The sequence below is a fragment of the Struthio camelus genome, chromosome 2 (genome assembly GCF_040807025.1).
Source record: "Struthio camelus isolate bStrCam1 chromosome 2, bStrCam1.hap1, whole genome shotgun sequence".
Taxonomy (NCBI): domain Eukaryota; kingdom Metazoa; phylum Chordata; class Aves; order Struthioniformes; family Struthionidae; genus Struthio; species Struthio camelus.
The window spans coordinates 31940504-31957214 of NC_090943.1; the positions used below are offsets into that span (position 1 = coordinate 31940504).

General features: G+C 39.8%; 1 protein-coding gene across 2 annotated transcripts; it reads left to right on the plus strand.

Annotated features, from left to right (window-relative positions):
- The first annotated feature begins 204 nt into the window (after nucleotides 1-204).
- TMEM106B (transmembrane protein 106B) lies at nucleotides 205-15965 on the plus strand. 2 transcript variants are annotated; one of them, XM_068934984.1, is made up of 8 exons: nucleotides 205-340; nucleotides 3022-3243; nucleotides 7044-7107; nucleotides 8402-8561; nucleotides 10586-10726; nucleotides 10830-10879; nucleotides 14206-14259; nucleotides 15109-15965. In XM_068934984.1, the coding sequence occupies exons 2-8, from the start codon at nucleotides 3024-3026 to the stop codon at nucleotides 15245-15247; spliced, it is 828 nt and encodes a 275-aa protein (XP_068791085.1). In that variant the 5' UTR covers nucleotides 205-340; nucleotides 3022-3023; the 3' UTR covers nucleotides 15248-15965. The 2 variants fall into 2 exon arrangements, with proteins under 2 accessions (XP_068791085.1, XP_068791084.1); XM_068934983.1 differs by lacking the exon at nucleotides 205-340 and adding an exon at nucleotides 1192-1360.
- The last annotated feature ends 746 nt before the right edge of the window (nucleotides 15966-16711 follow it).

Genomic DNA, 16711 nt, shown 5'->3' on the forward strand with positions numbered 1-16711 from the left:
ACCCGCGCCGCTGCGGCACGAACCCCTGTGCCCAGGCCAGGCACCACCCGCCCAACACGCAGGGCCGAGCGGCTCCCTCGCTCCTGCTGCCCGGCCGCCCTCGACACACGCCGCCGCCGCGGAGCGCGGCCGGGCCGAGGAGAAGCCACCGGCCGCGGCCGCCCTCACAGCCACAGGCCCGGCCCGGCGCGGCCCGGCCCGGCCGCGCAGCGGGCCGCGGCGCCGCCCCCGCGCCTGCGCCTGCGCACGCCGCGATCCGGGGTTTAGGCGCCGGGGCCGCCGCGTCGCCCTCGGGACTCTCCGGTCCTTCCTGCCGAGCGGCCCGCCAGCAGCGCCGCAGGTGCGGGGTCCTGCCGGGCGGGGGGGGCGGCGGTTCGGGGGGCGGGGGGGCCAGCGAGCCGCGCCGGGGCCCGGCGGCGTCGTGCGGCAGCGCGGGGGTCGTGGCCTGCGCGGGCCCCCGCGGTGGAGCCGGGGCCGGAGCCGGAGCCGGAGCCGCTGGGGAGCGCGGAGGGGGCCGCCGGGGGCGCCCCGGCCCGGCCCGGCGCGGCGCGGCCCTGCCTGCGCGGCACAGCTGTCTTGGCTTTGCAGGCCGGGAATTTGGAAAAGCTGGGAAGATCCCTGACTTTGCTGTTTTCGGGAGCGGCGGTTTCAGGCGGCAGGTTGCGGCCCGGGGGTGGAGGGGTCGGTGCCGAGCCTGCTGCCAAGTCATTGTGTACCGCTGCCGGCCCTGTCGGGGAGGGGGGGAGCCTGCGGTGCCGGTGACTAAACCGCAGCTGGTAGAGCAGATGATCGTCACGCTTAAAAGTTAAAAAAAAAAAAAAAAATCCCGTGCTATTTTGAAAAAGAAATGGCGTTGTCAACCAAACTTTGTATTCGTGTGTAAGAAGTCAGAATGCCACCCTTCTTCTTCTTTGGAGAAGTTATAGCAATTTATTTTAACTCTATAAAACTTCACTGACTTTATAAATGGGAAGTAATCCTCGTGAGCCTTGCACTTAACTCAGGATGTGGTTATGTGGTTATTCTGTATGTCTAGAACACTTTGTTTTGTCTGTTTTTTTATCACACTGAAGTGTTACAGCTGTCTGAAGGCTGCAGCCTTAAAAAACAAAGTCCCCTTATCACAATGCTTTTTTGATATACCAAACCCTCTCTAAAAGGCTTTAAATTCAAGGAAACTCTAGACGAGTTGAAGCAGACTGAAGCTTATGTGTTGGCCATGAGCGAAAGGCTCCACCAAAGTATAGCAGTTAAGAAAGGAGGGCTTTGGCCGTGGTAGTAGAGAGGCTATTAAATAAGCAAATGATACATTCTTGGAAGTACTGTTGCCCGGCAAACAAACACTGGATGAAAGAGCAAGGTATTCTTGAGTTTTGGTAATCTGTAATAAGGGTTTAGTGTTTGTTGTCTGTTGGGGGGAGCGGGTTGGAGGGACGTGTTTCCCTTGAAGTTTGTTGCCAGTTTTTCTTGTCTGTGAGCTGAGATGTGGGTCTTCAAAATCATTGGGGGAAGGAGAATACTAATAATTAGACTCTAATTATGGAAGCTCAAGTACAGCTAGTGTTGGAGAACATATCTGCATTAGTGCTTCAATTCAAATCAAGGGTATGCTCTTGAAATGAGTTCCCAGTCATCCTCACTTGCTGCGTTTTGGTGTATATCATGATGTGCTCTAGCAATGTGTAAACTGCGTTCCTTTTGGAAGAGACTAAGACTAGAACATGTGCCTCAGTTGCTCATGGGTGTTCAGTCTAGAGCTGGTATGGAATAAAATCCACAAATATATGTATAGTGTGGATGCTGGATTCTCAGCAGCGGTTTATTTCCTCAGAGTGCTTATGTTGTTTTGTGTCTACTTGTTAATGTAGACATAGCCTGAGTCTGCCATCAGCAGCGCAGGTAAACTAAGTGTGCTGGTAGCCCATAAGGACTATAAGGGGCTGATCCTAAGCTTTCTGACCTGTAACTGTTACAGCTATTGCCTAAGCTATAGTACTTGAGGTCCATAGCTTAAAGTCTATATATCGACTACAGGAAGAAACAGTAAGCAAAAAAACCATGCATGGGACAGTTGGCAACAGCTTTTTTCAGGAAATCTAGTTTCTGCCAAACTCTTTTTTTTTTTTTTAAGGGCGTTATGAGCACAAAAGTGTGTTTGCTCTTTTGTCTCTAATAAAACTTTAACTATGCTGGCTGCCATAGCGATAGTCTACCTGCCAAAGGCTGTATATAGGTGTAATAGTACTGATTATTTAAATGGTCTGTGTGATTGTGTTTCAGCATACAATGTTTTTTGGCAGTTGCTGGGAGAACTTGTTAGTTGCGTTATGCTTGATGCATTTAGTCCTGAGCAATGTGGTATTATATTTTTTGTTACTGAAAGGCTCCCAAACTTGGAATGTTTCAAAATGGCTGTAACAGTGTGTATGTACAAATAATTTTCCTTCTCACAAGTGTTTTTGTGACCAAAACTAGGTTTCTGCAAATGTTTACAGTAATGAATGAAATGCTATGTGTTTGTTTTTAACCTGATGCAGGCATTTGGTGACTTGTTTTTTTTCCCCTTCCTACATTCACCTATCCTTTGTGGCACTATGTTGAATTGATGTTGTGCTCATATTACCATCACTGTCTTTCTGATCTCTTTCTGTTCTGTCTAGAAAGGTTTAAAATATTCTGACTTCTGTTGCCCTCTTAATCTTCCTGTGAGTCCTCCCTTTCGAAGTGAACCAGAGTGTGATAATTACTAACAGCCTCATAAGGAATGCCATTTATGACAGAAACTGCAGTTCTCTCTTTTTAACACAAGAGTTTCTCTGCAGAAACTCTCTTTTTAACACTTGCCCTGCCCCAAGACGCTTGTGAATTGAGCGCTCAGTGTCCCTGCGTGTTGGATAATTGAAGTGGGTTATGGGGGGTAAGCTGAACAACTGATAGACAGAGTGTTGGACAGAGTGTTTTTTTTTTTTTTTCCTCTTGCAATTCTCCTCCCTGAAAACTTTCTTCTCACTTTTATTTTAGACATGGGGAAATCTCTTTCACATCTGCCTATGCACACATGTAAGGAAGATGCCTGTGATGGAGGTACAGGATCTGATAACATGCGGAATGGTTTGGTTCACTCGGAATCCCACAATGAAGATGGCCGATGTGGAGACGTATCGCAGTTTCCATACGTAGAGTTTACGGGGAGAGACAGTGTAACTTGTCCTACTTGCCAAGGAACAGGAAGAATTCCCCGAGGTAAGTCTTCCCTTCACCTCCAAAATTACCTCATAACAGCGTGTATCAAAATCAGTAACAAATACCTCTGCTTCTAAAGCTAGTTTCTTTGTAACCTTCTTGACTTTCTAGCATTAAGCATTTTGTTATGATTACGCTGTAATCAACATAAAATTGCTGTTACCTGAGATGGTGGCTCTTCTCTATGCAATTCCATGCTTTTCAGAGTTAAAGTTACGTAACCCTAGTTCTCCTAAACTGAATTTGCAAACTTTTGGGACTTTAATACGTCTCTTTGAGCTACCATTTTTAAACCATTTGAGTCAATATTTAATTCTGCAGAAATAACTACAATATAGAGCGCGTTTTAAGTGTTGCTGGGATAGGGGGAGAAAAGACATATGTAGGCCTATGTAAGTGAAAGTTGATCTCAATTTTTTTAAATTCCCCTCCCACCACCCAAAAAACAAATCGTTCTATAAGGTTTTTATCTCAAGACTTATGAGGAACAACATAAAATCCCACAAAACTATAGTTGCTTTTATTTCCGTTGGCCTGCTTCCCTAAGGCCAACATAGTTAGCATTATACCTGTTGCTGTTTTAAAATATCAAGTTGTCATTCTGAAAGCAGTGCTTAGGTATTGTTCATGCTTGGAGGAGAATCTCTTGCTTGTTTAAAGCCACGTATTGAGCACCAAACCCTGGAAAGGTTTGTTTGAAAAATACAACTGAAAAGCATAATAATCTCCTGCAGCGTAACAATGTCTGGGATATCCCTTGTCTTTTTGTTGCCGGACAAAATGCATTCAGTACAGCTTTGTTTTAAACGAAAATTCAGATTGTCAAAGTTCTCCAGCACCTAACCAAATGTTCTGAAATACAAACCCTGTATGTGCTAAATATAATTCAGAGCTGTAACTTGCTTTAAGTTTCAGGCTTTCATGTGGCAAAACTCTGTCTATTCTGAGGATGATTAAGTTGAAAGATGAGTGTCATGTCTTCGTGTATTCTTCAAGGTACTGGATTTTTAAAAGGGAAAGTTGAAAACTTGGTTGGTGTGTACTGCTGAGAAATCAAAAAGTCAACCTGTGCTAGCACCATCCTCCAGTGCTACTCGCTGATCGTGTGTAGCAGGCTTTCCTGCCCTATATGGTGACTCAGTTGTATAACTAATTAGAACAGATCTTTTAAAGGAGGATGCAAGGCATCCGAAATTAGGCAGAAGGAGAGAGTGGCAAATGCAGTATGCCAAAGCAAAACCTTTTTCTTCAGGTACAAGGACCTCTTTATAAGAGGAGGGGTGAGGGGCGTGGGAAAGCTTTGCCTTTTGTGATTGCCTTGCTTTTGCTAGAACTTTTACTAGAATTGGTCAGATTATTTTTTATAAAAGCTCTCAGGACCGATTTTGGCCTGCAACTTGGGAAAATTGACTGATGCCTTTATGCTATGATTTCCCTTGGTTTTGGTTTCAGTGTCTTGGGAAGAGTGGTAAGAAAACATTGCTTCCTAGAGAAGTCTTTTCTGCATTAACCCTCTCTTTTTTTCGGGGAGAAAGGGGGCAAAAGGGGGAAAAAAAAACAATCTCTTAATGATCAAACACTATTTCAGATTTATTCATTGAAGAATATTGAAAGTCAAGCTATATGGTGTTTAAGTTCTCATTTTCAAACCTGCATTTCTGTGAATGTACTACTAAAAAGTAGTGAATGTACTAGTGAACATAATACTAAAAAAAATTTTAATAAGCCTTTTCTTGGAAATGTGACTTCCTTAAGCATGTTAATGCACTGAGTTGCACTGACTTACAAGGAACTTCTAGGTAGCTGTGCTGCCTGAAGCTTCTGTTTTTCCCAGCAGCCCGTAGCTGTTCTTTGGTTAAGCCACTTGTGTTAAACCAGAGGCAGGGGAAGCACATTGTCGCTTTGCACATGTGTCAGTTGGGTTAGGTTTTGATATATTTTTGCAATTCAGTCTCCAATAGTTCTGTTACTCCTGGGAATAAGTGGCAGGGCAATCATGAGGATAGACTTTGCATCTAGGTGCTTAAACTTAATTATACAACGTACTTGGAGTGCCTCTGCCAAATGTAGGAACTCTGGTGGTGGTGGGGAAAAACAAGCAACTAAAAATATCTCAACTGAAAGACTACAGAAGGAAGAGTCTATGTTCTACTGGCTTGCTAATTTGAAATATCTGATTATAGTGAAACTTGTCATTATTATGATTATCATGAATGAAAGTGCTGTAGTATTGGGATCCTGTCCTCAGACGCTTATTTCATCAACTGGAGGATGCTTAAATGTAACACTTAAACAAATGCGAGTAATTTATTAAAAATCGTGCACTAACTATTAAAAATATGTTGTCTATAACTTATAATGAAATAATGTAGCTAAAGGGAGAACTTCACCTGAGTTACTAGAACAGATAGGGCTGTCTCTTTAATTATTCCTCAGCGGTTAAAAAAAATGGTTTTGGTTCCTCTTGAGGGGAGGTAAAAAGAAAAAATGTTCACGGGATGACTTCATGACTGATAGGGAAGACCACACCATGTATTATGATGGCTAAACTGTATAGTTGTGTCTTGCTACTTGGTCAGCTTTAGCTTTTTGGTTCAATAAAGCATAAAAGTAGGACTGTGCTATTTTATGAATGGTTGAAGATACCTCACTGAAGTTGAGATGCAAGTCTGTTTTAAATTGGCAGGTTTTTTAAAGTAGTTTCAAACTATATATGTATGCTTCGCTTCTCATACGTTGCTAACATGTTCAGCTTTGTTCTTGTTCTAAACACTCAGTTAGGACTGCATGGAAAATGTAAAGGTTACAGAAGTTCTAACAGAAAAATAGACCCCTGTACGGAATCCTTAATGTACTGTGAAACTATAGCTTGGAGTCACTAAGTGACTGCCGAGCAAAGTGGTAATGCTGGTCACATTCTTTATTTGATTTCTAGAACTACAAATCTGACTAGCTCTTGAGCCTTCTCTTTTTTTCCGTCCTCTTGTATAACAAATAGCAAAAGCTCTAAAGGCAGATGTAATCCATGTATTTTCAACAAATCTTGTGTGCTTGTGTTCTTGAATTATACTACTAAAATAGCCCCTCTCTTTAAAAAACACAGTCAAGAGAAGTAACTTGTTGACTGGAGAAATTAAAGTAGATTCTTTTTGACTTCCTGAGTGCTGAAGTTCAGTCAAATAAGCAGTGGTCCTATATACCAGTAATTCCTAGACTACTGTATAAATAGCTTTACGAAAGCCACCCAAATTGATATATACATTTGCTTAAAACCAAACCTGACTTCCTGCTTTTCTTAGAGGAGATGAAGAATGCCTTTTGGAACAGTTTTTGCTGCCTGAGCTTCTATATGTATTCTCCTATGGCTTATGTGGCCTGGTATAGAGAGCTAAGAGCTGCTACTCATCTCCCCTTTTTTTTTTTTTTTCTTCTTTTTTCTTCCCTCAGGCAAATGGTGCCAGAGGCATACCACCTCCTGTACATGTGTACAGGTCTGCACAAAAGCAGAATCTGTTGCTGTTTTGATCTTTTTCAGCTTCATCTTTTTTTTTGTTGTTGTTTATTATGTTAGCTATACTCTATTTGAGAAAGTGACATGGGTGCATGAACTACTATAGTATTCTACTGGGGTTGCTAGCTGAAATATACTATTTCTACTAGAATTTGAATACTTATTTTTAGTCTAGTGTTAATTCTTTGGTGCTTTTAAGTTGTTACAGGCACTCTTTGTTTGAAGTAACTGCAAAAAATTCTTTGTGCATGTTTAAATTCTGAAACAAAAAAATGTTTTTTGTTTCTAGGACAGGAAAATCAGCTTGTAGCACTAATTCCATACAGTGATCAGAGACTGAGGCCAAGAAGAACGTAAGTTAATGGCTTGCTGTGTGTTATATGTGAAGCTACTTAATTCCTCTCTTCCGGTTAAAATATAGCATTTTAAGTTGATATATTAAAAAAACCTACAAAATCACTGAAATGTTTTCTTACACTCAATATTTAAAGACCTCTGCTCATGAAAAATATTAGCCTCAACTTTTAACTCTACGTTATTTATTAAATAGGTGTATGCACTCCCATCACAAGATGTCTGGGGAAGTTAGTAGTACTGTATGATCCCTCCACACTTCCATAATTATTGTAGATATTTAGGTTAATGTCTTTCAGTCTCAATCTTGACTGATTTAAGCAGATACATCTGCATTGTCAAAGTTTAAATCTGAGTGGAGCAATAACTACTTTGGGCGGCTACCACTGAATATTTCAACAAGAAATTAATTAATAAAACTGATTAGCTAGCATGACAGACAAATTCATCATTCTAATATAGTGTATTTAAAAAAAACCCAGGATCTATTCAGCTGTTTAATTACAGTGCTAAAGGCTTATTGTTAGTTGGTCTCGTACAATATTTTTGCTCCAAATGTTTAGATATTTCTGTAGTACCTATGAAAATAACTCTAGCAGATAGGAGGAAAAAAAAAAAAACAATTTCACTTAATGCTACCCTGGATCATAGATTTGATGTAGTAACAGGCCAGACTTGAAAAATATTCCTTCAGTGTCTCTAATTTTGAGTAAATCTAGAGCTGTGGTAGAGCCTTATATTCATATACATCTTCCCCCCTCCCACACACACACACACTTTTTATAGAAGGGTAATTGTGAATTTGTTTTTCCTTAGCACAGGTTTAACCAGTTGTTAATGCTTTCCCAGGGAAAAATTTCATGAGACTATTTCATTAAAAAGAATCCCATCCAAGGTGTATAAAAGCATGATCTTTCTGGGTGCATTTTGGTGTATGCTGAAGAATCTTGCAGGATGTAAGGCCTGTGGGGGGGGGGGGGGGGGGAATTGAAGAAAGTGCTTATGCCTTAAAGCACTCCCCCCCCCCCCCCAAATCCCCTTTTCCTCATTAGGTTGTGAATATTGGGGTAGTCATATGTTCTTGATATGATGTATAAGAGTTACATCTAAGGTACAAATAAAGCTGTTAAGTGCAGCATAGCTTCCTCCCCCTTCAGAAGGCAGTGAAAAATTGAAATAGACTGAAGTAGTTATGTTGACTAGTTATGCTTCTTATCACTTACAAAGAAAATAACACACTACTTTTCTTGTTTAATGCACTTTTGACTTCAAAATGCACTTTTTTTTTTCCAGAAAACTCTATGTGACTGCTTCTGTAATTGTATGTTTACTACTTTCTGGGCTGGCTGTGTTCTTCTTGTTTCCTCGCTCGATTGACGTTGAATACATTGGTGTGAAGTCAGTATTTGTCACTTATGAACAGAGTAGACGCATAATATATCTAAATATTACGGTAAGATTATAGACCTGTTTGCGTGTTTATTATGGATAAAATGTTATAGTAATATCTGTAGCTGCATGTCTATAGGTATAAATTGTGGGCTGTTAAGCTTAATATCTTTAGAAATTCAAGCAGATACAATGACCGCTTTGAAAAATGTAACTGGGCTTGCTGTGGCTGGTTCTTCTATGTACAGCTAACGGAGGTGTAGCTGTAGGCTACTATTGCATCTTCTGTTTTCAAGGGAAAATGTGATTTTTCAAGTTGCCTGCCTTATTTGGGGAATAAGGTAAAAAGGTAGTATGTGTTTAAAAAAAAAAAAAACTTACTAGGTACATACCTGGTATTATGTAACTGTCAGAACTGGTCTTCAGGAAAAATGATTTGTCACATTTCTCACTCACCTTACAACTTCAGGGAATTCTTTCCACATGTTTTCCTGTAATGTAGTTAATACAGGATTGCCAAAAGATTTTTGGCAGAGTTCCTCATTAATGACTTTAAAGAAAACTAAGCAGCCGTCAGATAAGACGGAATGTCCTTGAATGGGTACATTTCCTGAAAAGAATAATTGAGGATATGAAGAAATGTTCAGTACTCCCAGCAGAGGAGAGTCACCAGTAAAACTGCACAGGAGCCTGTGCTGCTCGATGTATTCACAAACGAACCTGGGAAAGGGGATGAGTGGTGAGGTGATAAGGTAGTTTCAGAGTACTAAGGACAAGGGCTAGATGAAGAATAGCAGAAAGACTTTATGTCACTGAGAGATTCAATTCTGTTTGCCTTGCTCTTATCCGTTATAAATGTAAAGCTACATGCACAGGAAATGGTGGTGTGGGTGCCTGGGCCAACCTATATGAGATGCAAGAGGCATTCAGGTTATGGTAGTTGAATGAGCACCTTAGCTCTGTGCTTGGCAGCAGTCAAAAAAAGCTAACAGAAGGCTGGGAATTCATTAGGAACAGAATAGCAGAACAGCTTAATTACACCAACCTATAAAGACTGTTTGCCCACATCTTGAGCTGGAGTTCACCTGGAACTATCATGCCAGTGAATGGTAGTGCTCTGTGGATGGAAGGTAGGTACCCTTGTAGCTCTTGAGCATTAGAGTAAGTATGAAATAAAGTTGGCTACTAGCTTCAAAGTAGAAACTGCTGTACTTCTGTCACCTCTTAATTCCTTTCATCTGAATAAGAAAAGCTTAAAGAGAGCGCAACAGCAATACTTGAAAGTATTTTCTTCATGCAGCAGCTGTTCCATAGAGTAGACCTATCAGTTTGGGAAATAAATGATTAGGGTTGAGGGAGAGGAAAGGTTAGTGGTTGATGCTCCCAACAACTCTGGATGGTGTGAAGAGTATAACATGGTCTTTTTCCTGTCTCCTGTGATTGCTGCTATAGGGGAACATGAACAAAAAGCTGCTTTTTTTTTTTTTTTTTTTGTTTCCTCATGCAGTAGATAGGAAACCCATAGAGCTCTTTACCAAAGAGTGTTGTTAATGCAAGAAGCTTACACAGGTTCAAGTTGAGACTGGACAAGCAGTTGGCGTTTGGTACCCCTTCAACAGACAAATCGCATCAAATTTAGGTGGGAGTCTTCTCTGTTAGGAGTAAGACAGAAGCTGGGAGAGTACTTGGGGGAAGTTAAACAAGATTTGCGTCACTTAATTTTTGCCCTTTTCCATATGCCTGCTTGCAGCCGCCTGTTGGAGACAAAATACTAGGCTGCACCCCAATACCATTATGGTTGTTCTTGGGAAATGCAAAATACATAAAACTTGAGCTGTTGCTCTCTCAAGAGGCAGCTGGTCCAGTATCTTTTTCACTTCTAAAATATTTAGTATATTTTCTTCTGAAGCCTTCCTCTTCCTTCCCTCCCTGTCCCACAAATAAAAAACAAAAAAATCCTAGAAGACAAGAAAATATAGTTGTGTAATTTTAGGAATTACTGTCTCATACACGGAAGTTTCAAAATGTATACGTGCCACGATACACAGAATGGATATCTCTTAAAGTGTGTTTTTTTTTTTTTCCCAGAACACACTAAATATAACAAACAACAACTATTATTCAGTTGAAGTGGCAAACATCACAGCCCAAGTTCAGTTTTCGAAAACAGTTATTGGCAAAGCACGGCTAAACAACATCACCAACATTGGCCCGCTGGATATGAAACAGGTAAATAGGGATAGGCTTTCAAAGCTGAGTGCATGCTAATCTTGTATGTCTAAATCTACTGAGGTGTTTCTCTTTTTTTTTTTTTTTTTTTTTTTTTTTTTAGATTGACTATATGGTGCCTACAGTCATACAAGATGAAATGAGCTACATGTTGTAAGTGTACTGGCCTCTAAATATTGCCTGTATTAAAAATGATGGTGCTAATGAAAACTACTTTTTTTGCAAAATCAACTGAAATGTAGTTACAGAGACAATATGGTATCTTCTGTGTTGTGGGTTTAATAGTACCGAAAAATACTTAAGCCACAGTTGTTTCAGTAGCTTGTTATAGTGGCTTACTGTACCTGGCTCTCAATACTTCGAGTGATAACTGTCTCCCAGTGTTTTAGGCCACAACAATAGCTAGCACCAGCTCCTTCAGAGGAAGAGTGCAGGCGTGTTGTTGTAATGCAATTCTCTAGCAACTTTCTTACAGACTTTTCTGATGGTAGAGGCAATTGGCCTATTTGTATATCTTCTCTTCAGACTGTATACAATGGTAAGCAGTGTTTATAGCAAGCCCTTATTTAAGCTATTTTATTCATAGCTTCTGGAAGGTTTTGACTCACAGAGTCTTCACTCAGTATATCTTGATGACGTAACCAAGAGTCATTTCTCTTACTCTGAAATGAATTCTCTGTATTCATTCTGAACTTTTAACTATTGAAACGTAAGATCTGCATGCAGTTCCAGCAGCTGCCAGCCCCTTTGGGGTAGGAGAGAGCCTTATAGTTGTGCGGTGTTGGAATAAATTGGAATACGTATAAAATAACAAAACTAGCTGCCAACTTTAAAAAAAGAAGAAAAAAAAAAAAAGGAAGCGCTGTACTTCTATTACATCCTAATGGCTTGTAGGTCAGGTTTATATAAAAGTACATCCTGCGATCCTGCTCACCCTTTTGACATATGAAAAGTAAATGAGGGCTTCACGCAACTTATACTGATACGTACTTGGTAATAGTTCTCAACACTTGGTGCAAAAATGTATTGAAACCTCTTTCATGATCTGTGCCGTGGCCTCAAAGTTAGCAGTAGTGCTGTGAGTCTGTTGCCAACAATACCTGAAACTTTTAACTGCAAGCTAGTCACTAACCTTAAATAAAATTGGAATGACTTTGGATGTGTAGAGGGATGCAGACAGGCAAAAGCTGTGTCTGTCACCTGAACCGATCGGATTTTAGACCAGTCAGCTTGAGAGCTGCAGTCCTGGCAATAGCGTGAAGCCATGATGTACTCACTTGTCCAGCTTGGAGGTAGATCATGCTGTCATGAAAAGTTGTCATCTGTCTGTGCTGGAAGTCTGTTAATATGGACTTTGCCTCCTTCAAGAAAGCAAGAGTGTCCATGAACATTACTGGAAAAGCAGATTAATACACAATGCCTTGTATACATATGAAAACACTTGTCCCTTCAGCAAAGTGACACTAAGCACACAAAACTGGTAATAAGAGATCCATACCTATGGAGATTTATGTCAGTTGAAGATCTACTTTCTTGTAGAGAATGATACAGTAAGATCCTAGTAATTGTAAGAAGCACTCATTAACTGTGATCTGTTTAAAGTGTTTGGTGTGTCTGTCTTAATTCTGTGTAGTACTTTAGTTGTTTCTTATTTTTTTTTCCAGGTTTCTTGCATGTTAAACACTTGGTGTTAGTTGACATCCTTGACCTGTTGACAGTTAACTCTGCTGGCAGGCTTCTGCCCTTTTTTACTGTTTTGAAAGTCTTGAAAGCCTGGTTTCACAATGTAAACAACCCTGCAGACAGCTAGTGAGCTGCTTTAGTGTAAATACCCAGCCGAAATAGCTTTGGTACTCTTGGCAAAGTTTATTTGTTATTGTATTTGTTTTTTCTTCCCCCTCACTACTATTTAACTCTCTAGTATCTGGAGTAATATGGAGGAAAGGCCCTGGATTAATCTTGATATTCTGGGTCGTAAGTGGATCCCAATACTGCAGGCATTTTAGTGTTTTCCCAGCTAGTTAGCTAAGGCCTTGTGTTAGGCATAACCAGATGGTTATTTGGATCCTGGAGAGCAAGTGTCCTGTAAAATCAGCTTAGGTCAAGCACAGGAGATGTTACAGAGATCTGGGGTGTCTGTATGCCATCATCTAGATCCAGCCTACCTGTATGTTGAAATCGGCATCATGCAGGGTATTTCCATCCATTTGTTTTTGGAGAGCGGATTCTATTCAGCAGTTTACCTTTGTTTAATGCACTTTCCTAGCTATGATTTTGTGCTATTTTTAAACAGCTTAATTTCCAGATAATCTGGACTTGAAAACTGGCATGCTAGTATTCTCTGCTAGTTGGCTAATATGTACTGTTGGATTCAAGCTGGCTTTACCTTATGGTGCAAGTTATCAATATTTGGATTATAAAATTGCAATAACTGAGGATGTTTCGCATTATGGTCCAATTAAGTCCTATATCATGCCTAACAGTAAAAGATTCAAATATATTGCTAGACTTCTGTATAATAATGACATAAGTCAAACAACTCTTAATACAGTACCATTTTATTTGTATTTTCATACAAATCCTGGTCACCCGTGCTGATTCACTGCTAAATTCTTGACTGTATTTTTGATTTTGCTGAACAATGGCATGAATGTTTTGGGGGTGGCTGACTTGTGCTCTTGTTGCACTTGTTACATGCCTTTCATTCCAGAGCTGATAAATTTGTGATCCAGAGCAATAGGTTTAAATAAATAAGCACATACTGTGCACTTAGGTAGCGCTCTGTGTCCAACTGGTATGTAGCTGCATATCAGAAAGTGTAGCATTTAGAGGAACAGAAGTCTGAAAAGAATCTCTTGCAAGAGCTCTGAGTTTGAACTTTCTGCAGATTGGTTAACGGTCACTTTGCTGTAATGTGGAAGTGGATCAGTGCAAAAAAAAGTCTTTCCAAAGTTCCTGATATTTTTGAAGCAAGAGTAGCAAGCATTTAAGACTTTCTTTTTGATAAATTAACTTGTTTTTACATGAAAGGTTGCTGAAGTTGGCATAATATTGATCTTTTTTCAGAAACTTTCCTTTCTATATTTGAATTTGATAGCGAAGTGAATTATGCTTGTATCTTTATAGTAAAATTCATCAGCAGCAAAGAAGTGATAATGGAGTGTTTTTAATGCATTTCTTCAGGTTAACTTCTTTTATTCAGTCTTTCAGGAGCTAATCAAATGTTTCACAGTACACTTTTATTGGTGAGCATTATATATAAGCAAGTGCATGTGATCATTATTATAATAAGATGTGTAAAAGTAGACCTAGACAAGTATAGTCATGAGAAGTATTTTTCAACAAGTTGTCATCACTAGCAACTCTAGTCTTTAAATTAACCCGATAGCAGAATTTCCACTTGAAGTAACATTACTTGTTTTTAGCTTATTACATGTTAAGATGTACTTTGGATCTAACAACTGTTTTCTTTTTTGCAGTGACTTCTGTACTTTATTATCTATCAAAGTGCATAACATAGTAGTGATGATGCAGTAAGTATGGAAATTGGAAAGTTTATTTGTAGGAGACACTTTCAAAACCATGTAATTTTGAAATCTTACTCATAGATATTTAATCCTGGAATCTGTGTATCCTAGATAATATGAAATCAACTTACTTTCTAGCTTAGTAGCCTCATAGTTCTTGGAACTGAACTGTGTAAAGAAACTTTCTTTTGTCAGATTCTGCTAGTGGGAAGGAACTTGAACAGGTGAAACCGTTATTACTGCATCTGCCCTGCAGTTAGGCTGTGGCATGGAAGCTGTTAAAATCTCCAGATACTCTAAAATGAGTTTGCCTTTTTGTGCACATCAGAGGTACTTCTGGTACTTTACCAGATTCCTTTTCATGGCTGAATTCATGAATTGCAGACTGGGGGGGGGGGGGGGGGTTGTTTGTGTTTTTTGCAGCTGGGGGAACAGCAGCAGTGTGTAGACAAACCATGGCTGTAGCTTCTGGAAATGCTTGCTTCCCCGTTGCAAAGCTAAGTGTTAATAAGTAAACCTGAGCTGAAGCTTTACTGTTTTCTTTAGAAAAATCTGTGCTCAGGTGGCCAAATGTCTGTCATGGACAAGATCTGTAGGTGGTACAAACTGATATTGCTGTTGTGGTAGTGTGTGTGGTTTGGTTTTTTTTTTTTTTTTTTTTTTTTTAACTGGATGCTGAGTTTAAAATACTTCTGCAGCAGCTACTTAAAGCTTTGTTTGTAATGGTGTTACATACTTAATTTCAAAGCTTGCTCCTTAAAAAAAACATAGTAGCCTAATAAAAATGCCGATTTTTAGAACAGGAAATTCAAAGCACCTTACAAAACAAATGTTTTTCTCTGTTCTGTGTTTAAGGGTCACAGTGACAACATCTTACTTTGGCCACTCTGAACAAATATCCCAAGAGAGATACCAGTATGTGGACTGTGGAGGAAACACAACCTACCAGCTGGGCCAGTCGGAATATTTAAATGTACTTCAGCCTCCACAATAAAAGCAGCTTTTGGCTGATGTGGAATGACTGCTGTTGATGCTGCCAGAGATCATTTAAACAGGACTGGTACTATGTAAAGGGGGAAGTATATGCATGTGAAGCATAGCAGATCTGGCGATCTGCTCACTTTGAATGCAAGAAGGGAGAAGGTATGAAATGTATATAGATGCACTTGTTAAACATTGTGTTTCCCCTTCTGTTTGCTTTCCATTACATGTAGACACTTCTATCAAGTTGTACGGTGGGAGGGAGAAGGGGAGTATCAGATTCTTGAATTGAACTGGGACCTTTCCTTACAGTGTGGTACATCAGTTTAAAGTAAATGTATGTATGTGTATGTCTGTTTAGGTGAAGTGTGTCACTAATGAGCATTTTAGAAAAACAAATACTCACAAACTTAAGTTTATACTTCAGTTCTTGCTATTTGGCTCTTGAAGCTTGTGATACTGCTATATAAATAACAAGATTGCTTTGAGGTAACTGGGTATAAAACTTTTATTAGTACACCAGTGGCAATAGTTCTTTGTTTCAGGATTCTACTTCTTGTTTGCTATACTTGATTAGAGGTGATGTGAGCTATGTAAGCCAACAAAGCTCTCATGGATGACAGCATACTTGAATGTGCAGCTTCTAGAATCTGACATTTTTTTGCTCATATCCCTCCTGCTACCTCTGGGTTGTTATAAGGAGAACGTATGTTAGGTTTAAGTTGTGGTTTTTTTTTTAAAAAAAAAAAAGGGGGGGGGGGGAGGAGGGGCAACAATCCCCCAGATCACTACTGACAAAGGAAAAATTAAAGACTGTAGAAAATGAATGGGTAAAGACTATGACGCTGTCATTCCAGGTTTTTTTGTCAACTTCCAAGCACAGCTGTTAAACTCAAGAGAGTGTTGTTGGGAACTAAGTGGGAAGTTGTTTGAGCATGAGTTTTGGCGGCTTGAGGTGAACTTGCAGCATTTTTATTGTTTTAATACACTGTGTATCTAAGCTACCTGTCAGTGTTGATATGTTGCGCTATGTGTGTTTAGTGTGCAGGCTCAGTAAGTGGTACTTGTCTGAATCTTCTGAGCCCTCACAGTTCACAGCAAAGCTGCGTAAGTGAGAATAAAGCAGATTTTCTGTAAAAATAAATGCTAATATAATCGTGAGACTGACAACAAAAGCTGTTACAAATAGTTTCACTAGGGTAGTTTGCACAGTGAGACTTTCTGGGGCTCTGATCAAACATGGTGACTGTAAATTTCAGGTCCAAAATTCCTTGATTTCTAGAGGCTGACTGTTGTTCTAAGGGTTAGGTGCAAAATGTTTTAATGAAGTAGGCTAGGACTATTTTATTTCTAAATTAGGTAAGATGCATCTGTAAGAAGAGAGGATTGAGACTAATGGATAATGTTTTTTTAAACAGATGTTGCAGTTTTTATGCTGCCTATCTCCTTGAAATAAGCTGTATAAAATTAATTGGCA

What these genes read in the sequence shown, in the direction of transcription:
- TMEM106B (XM_068934983.1), top strand. Translation starts at nt 1,303, where the DNA reads ATGATACATTCTTGGAAGTACTGTTGCCCGGCAAACAAACACTGGATG. An exon ending in ACACTGGATGAAAGAGCAAG is followed by an intron (nt 1,361 to 3,021) that starts GTATTCTTGAGT and finishes CTTTTATTTTAG; the next exon opens with ACATGGGGAAATCTCTTTCA. An exon ending in AACAGGAAGAATTCCCCGAG is followed by an intron (nt 3,244 to 7,043) that starts GTAAGTCTTCCC and finishes TTTTGTTTCTAG; the next exon opens with GACAGGAAAATCAGCTTGTA.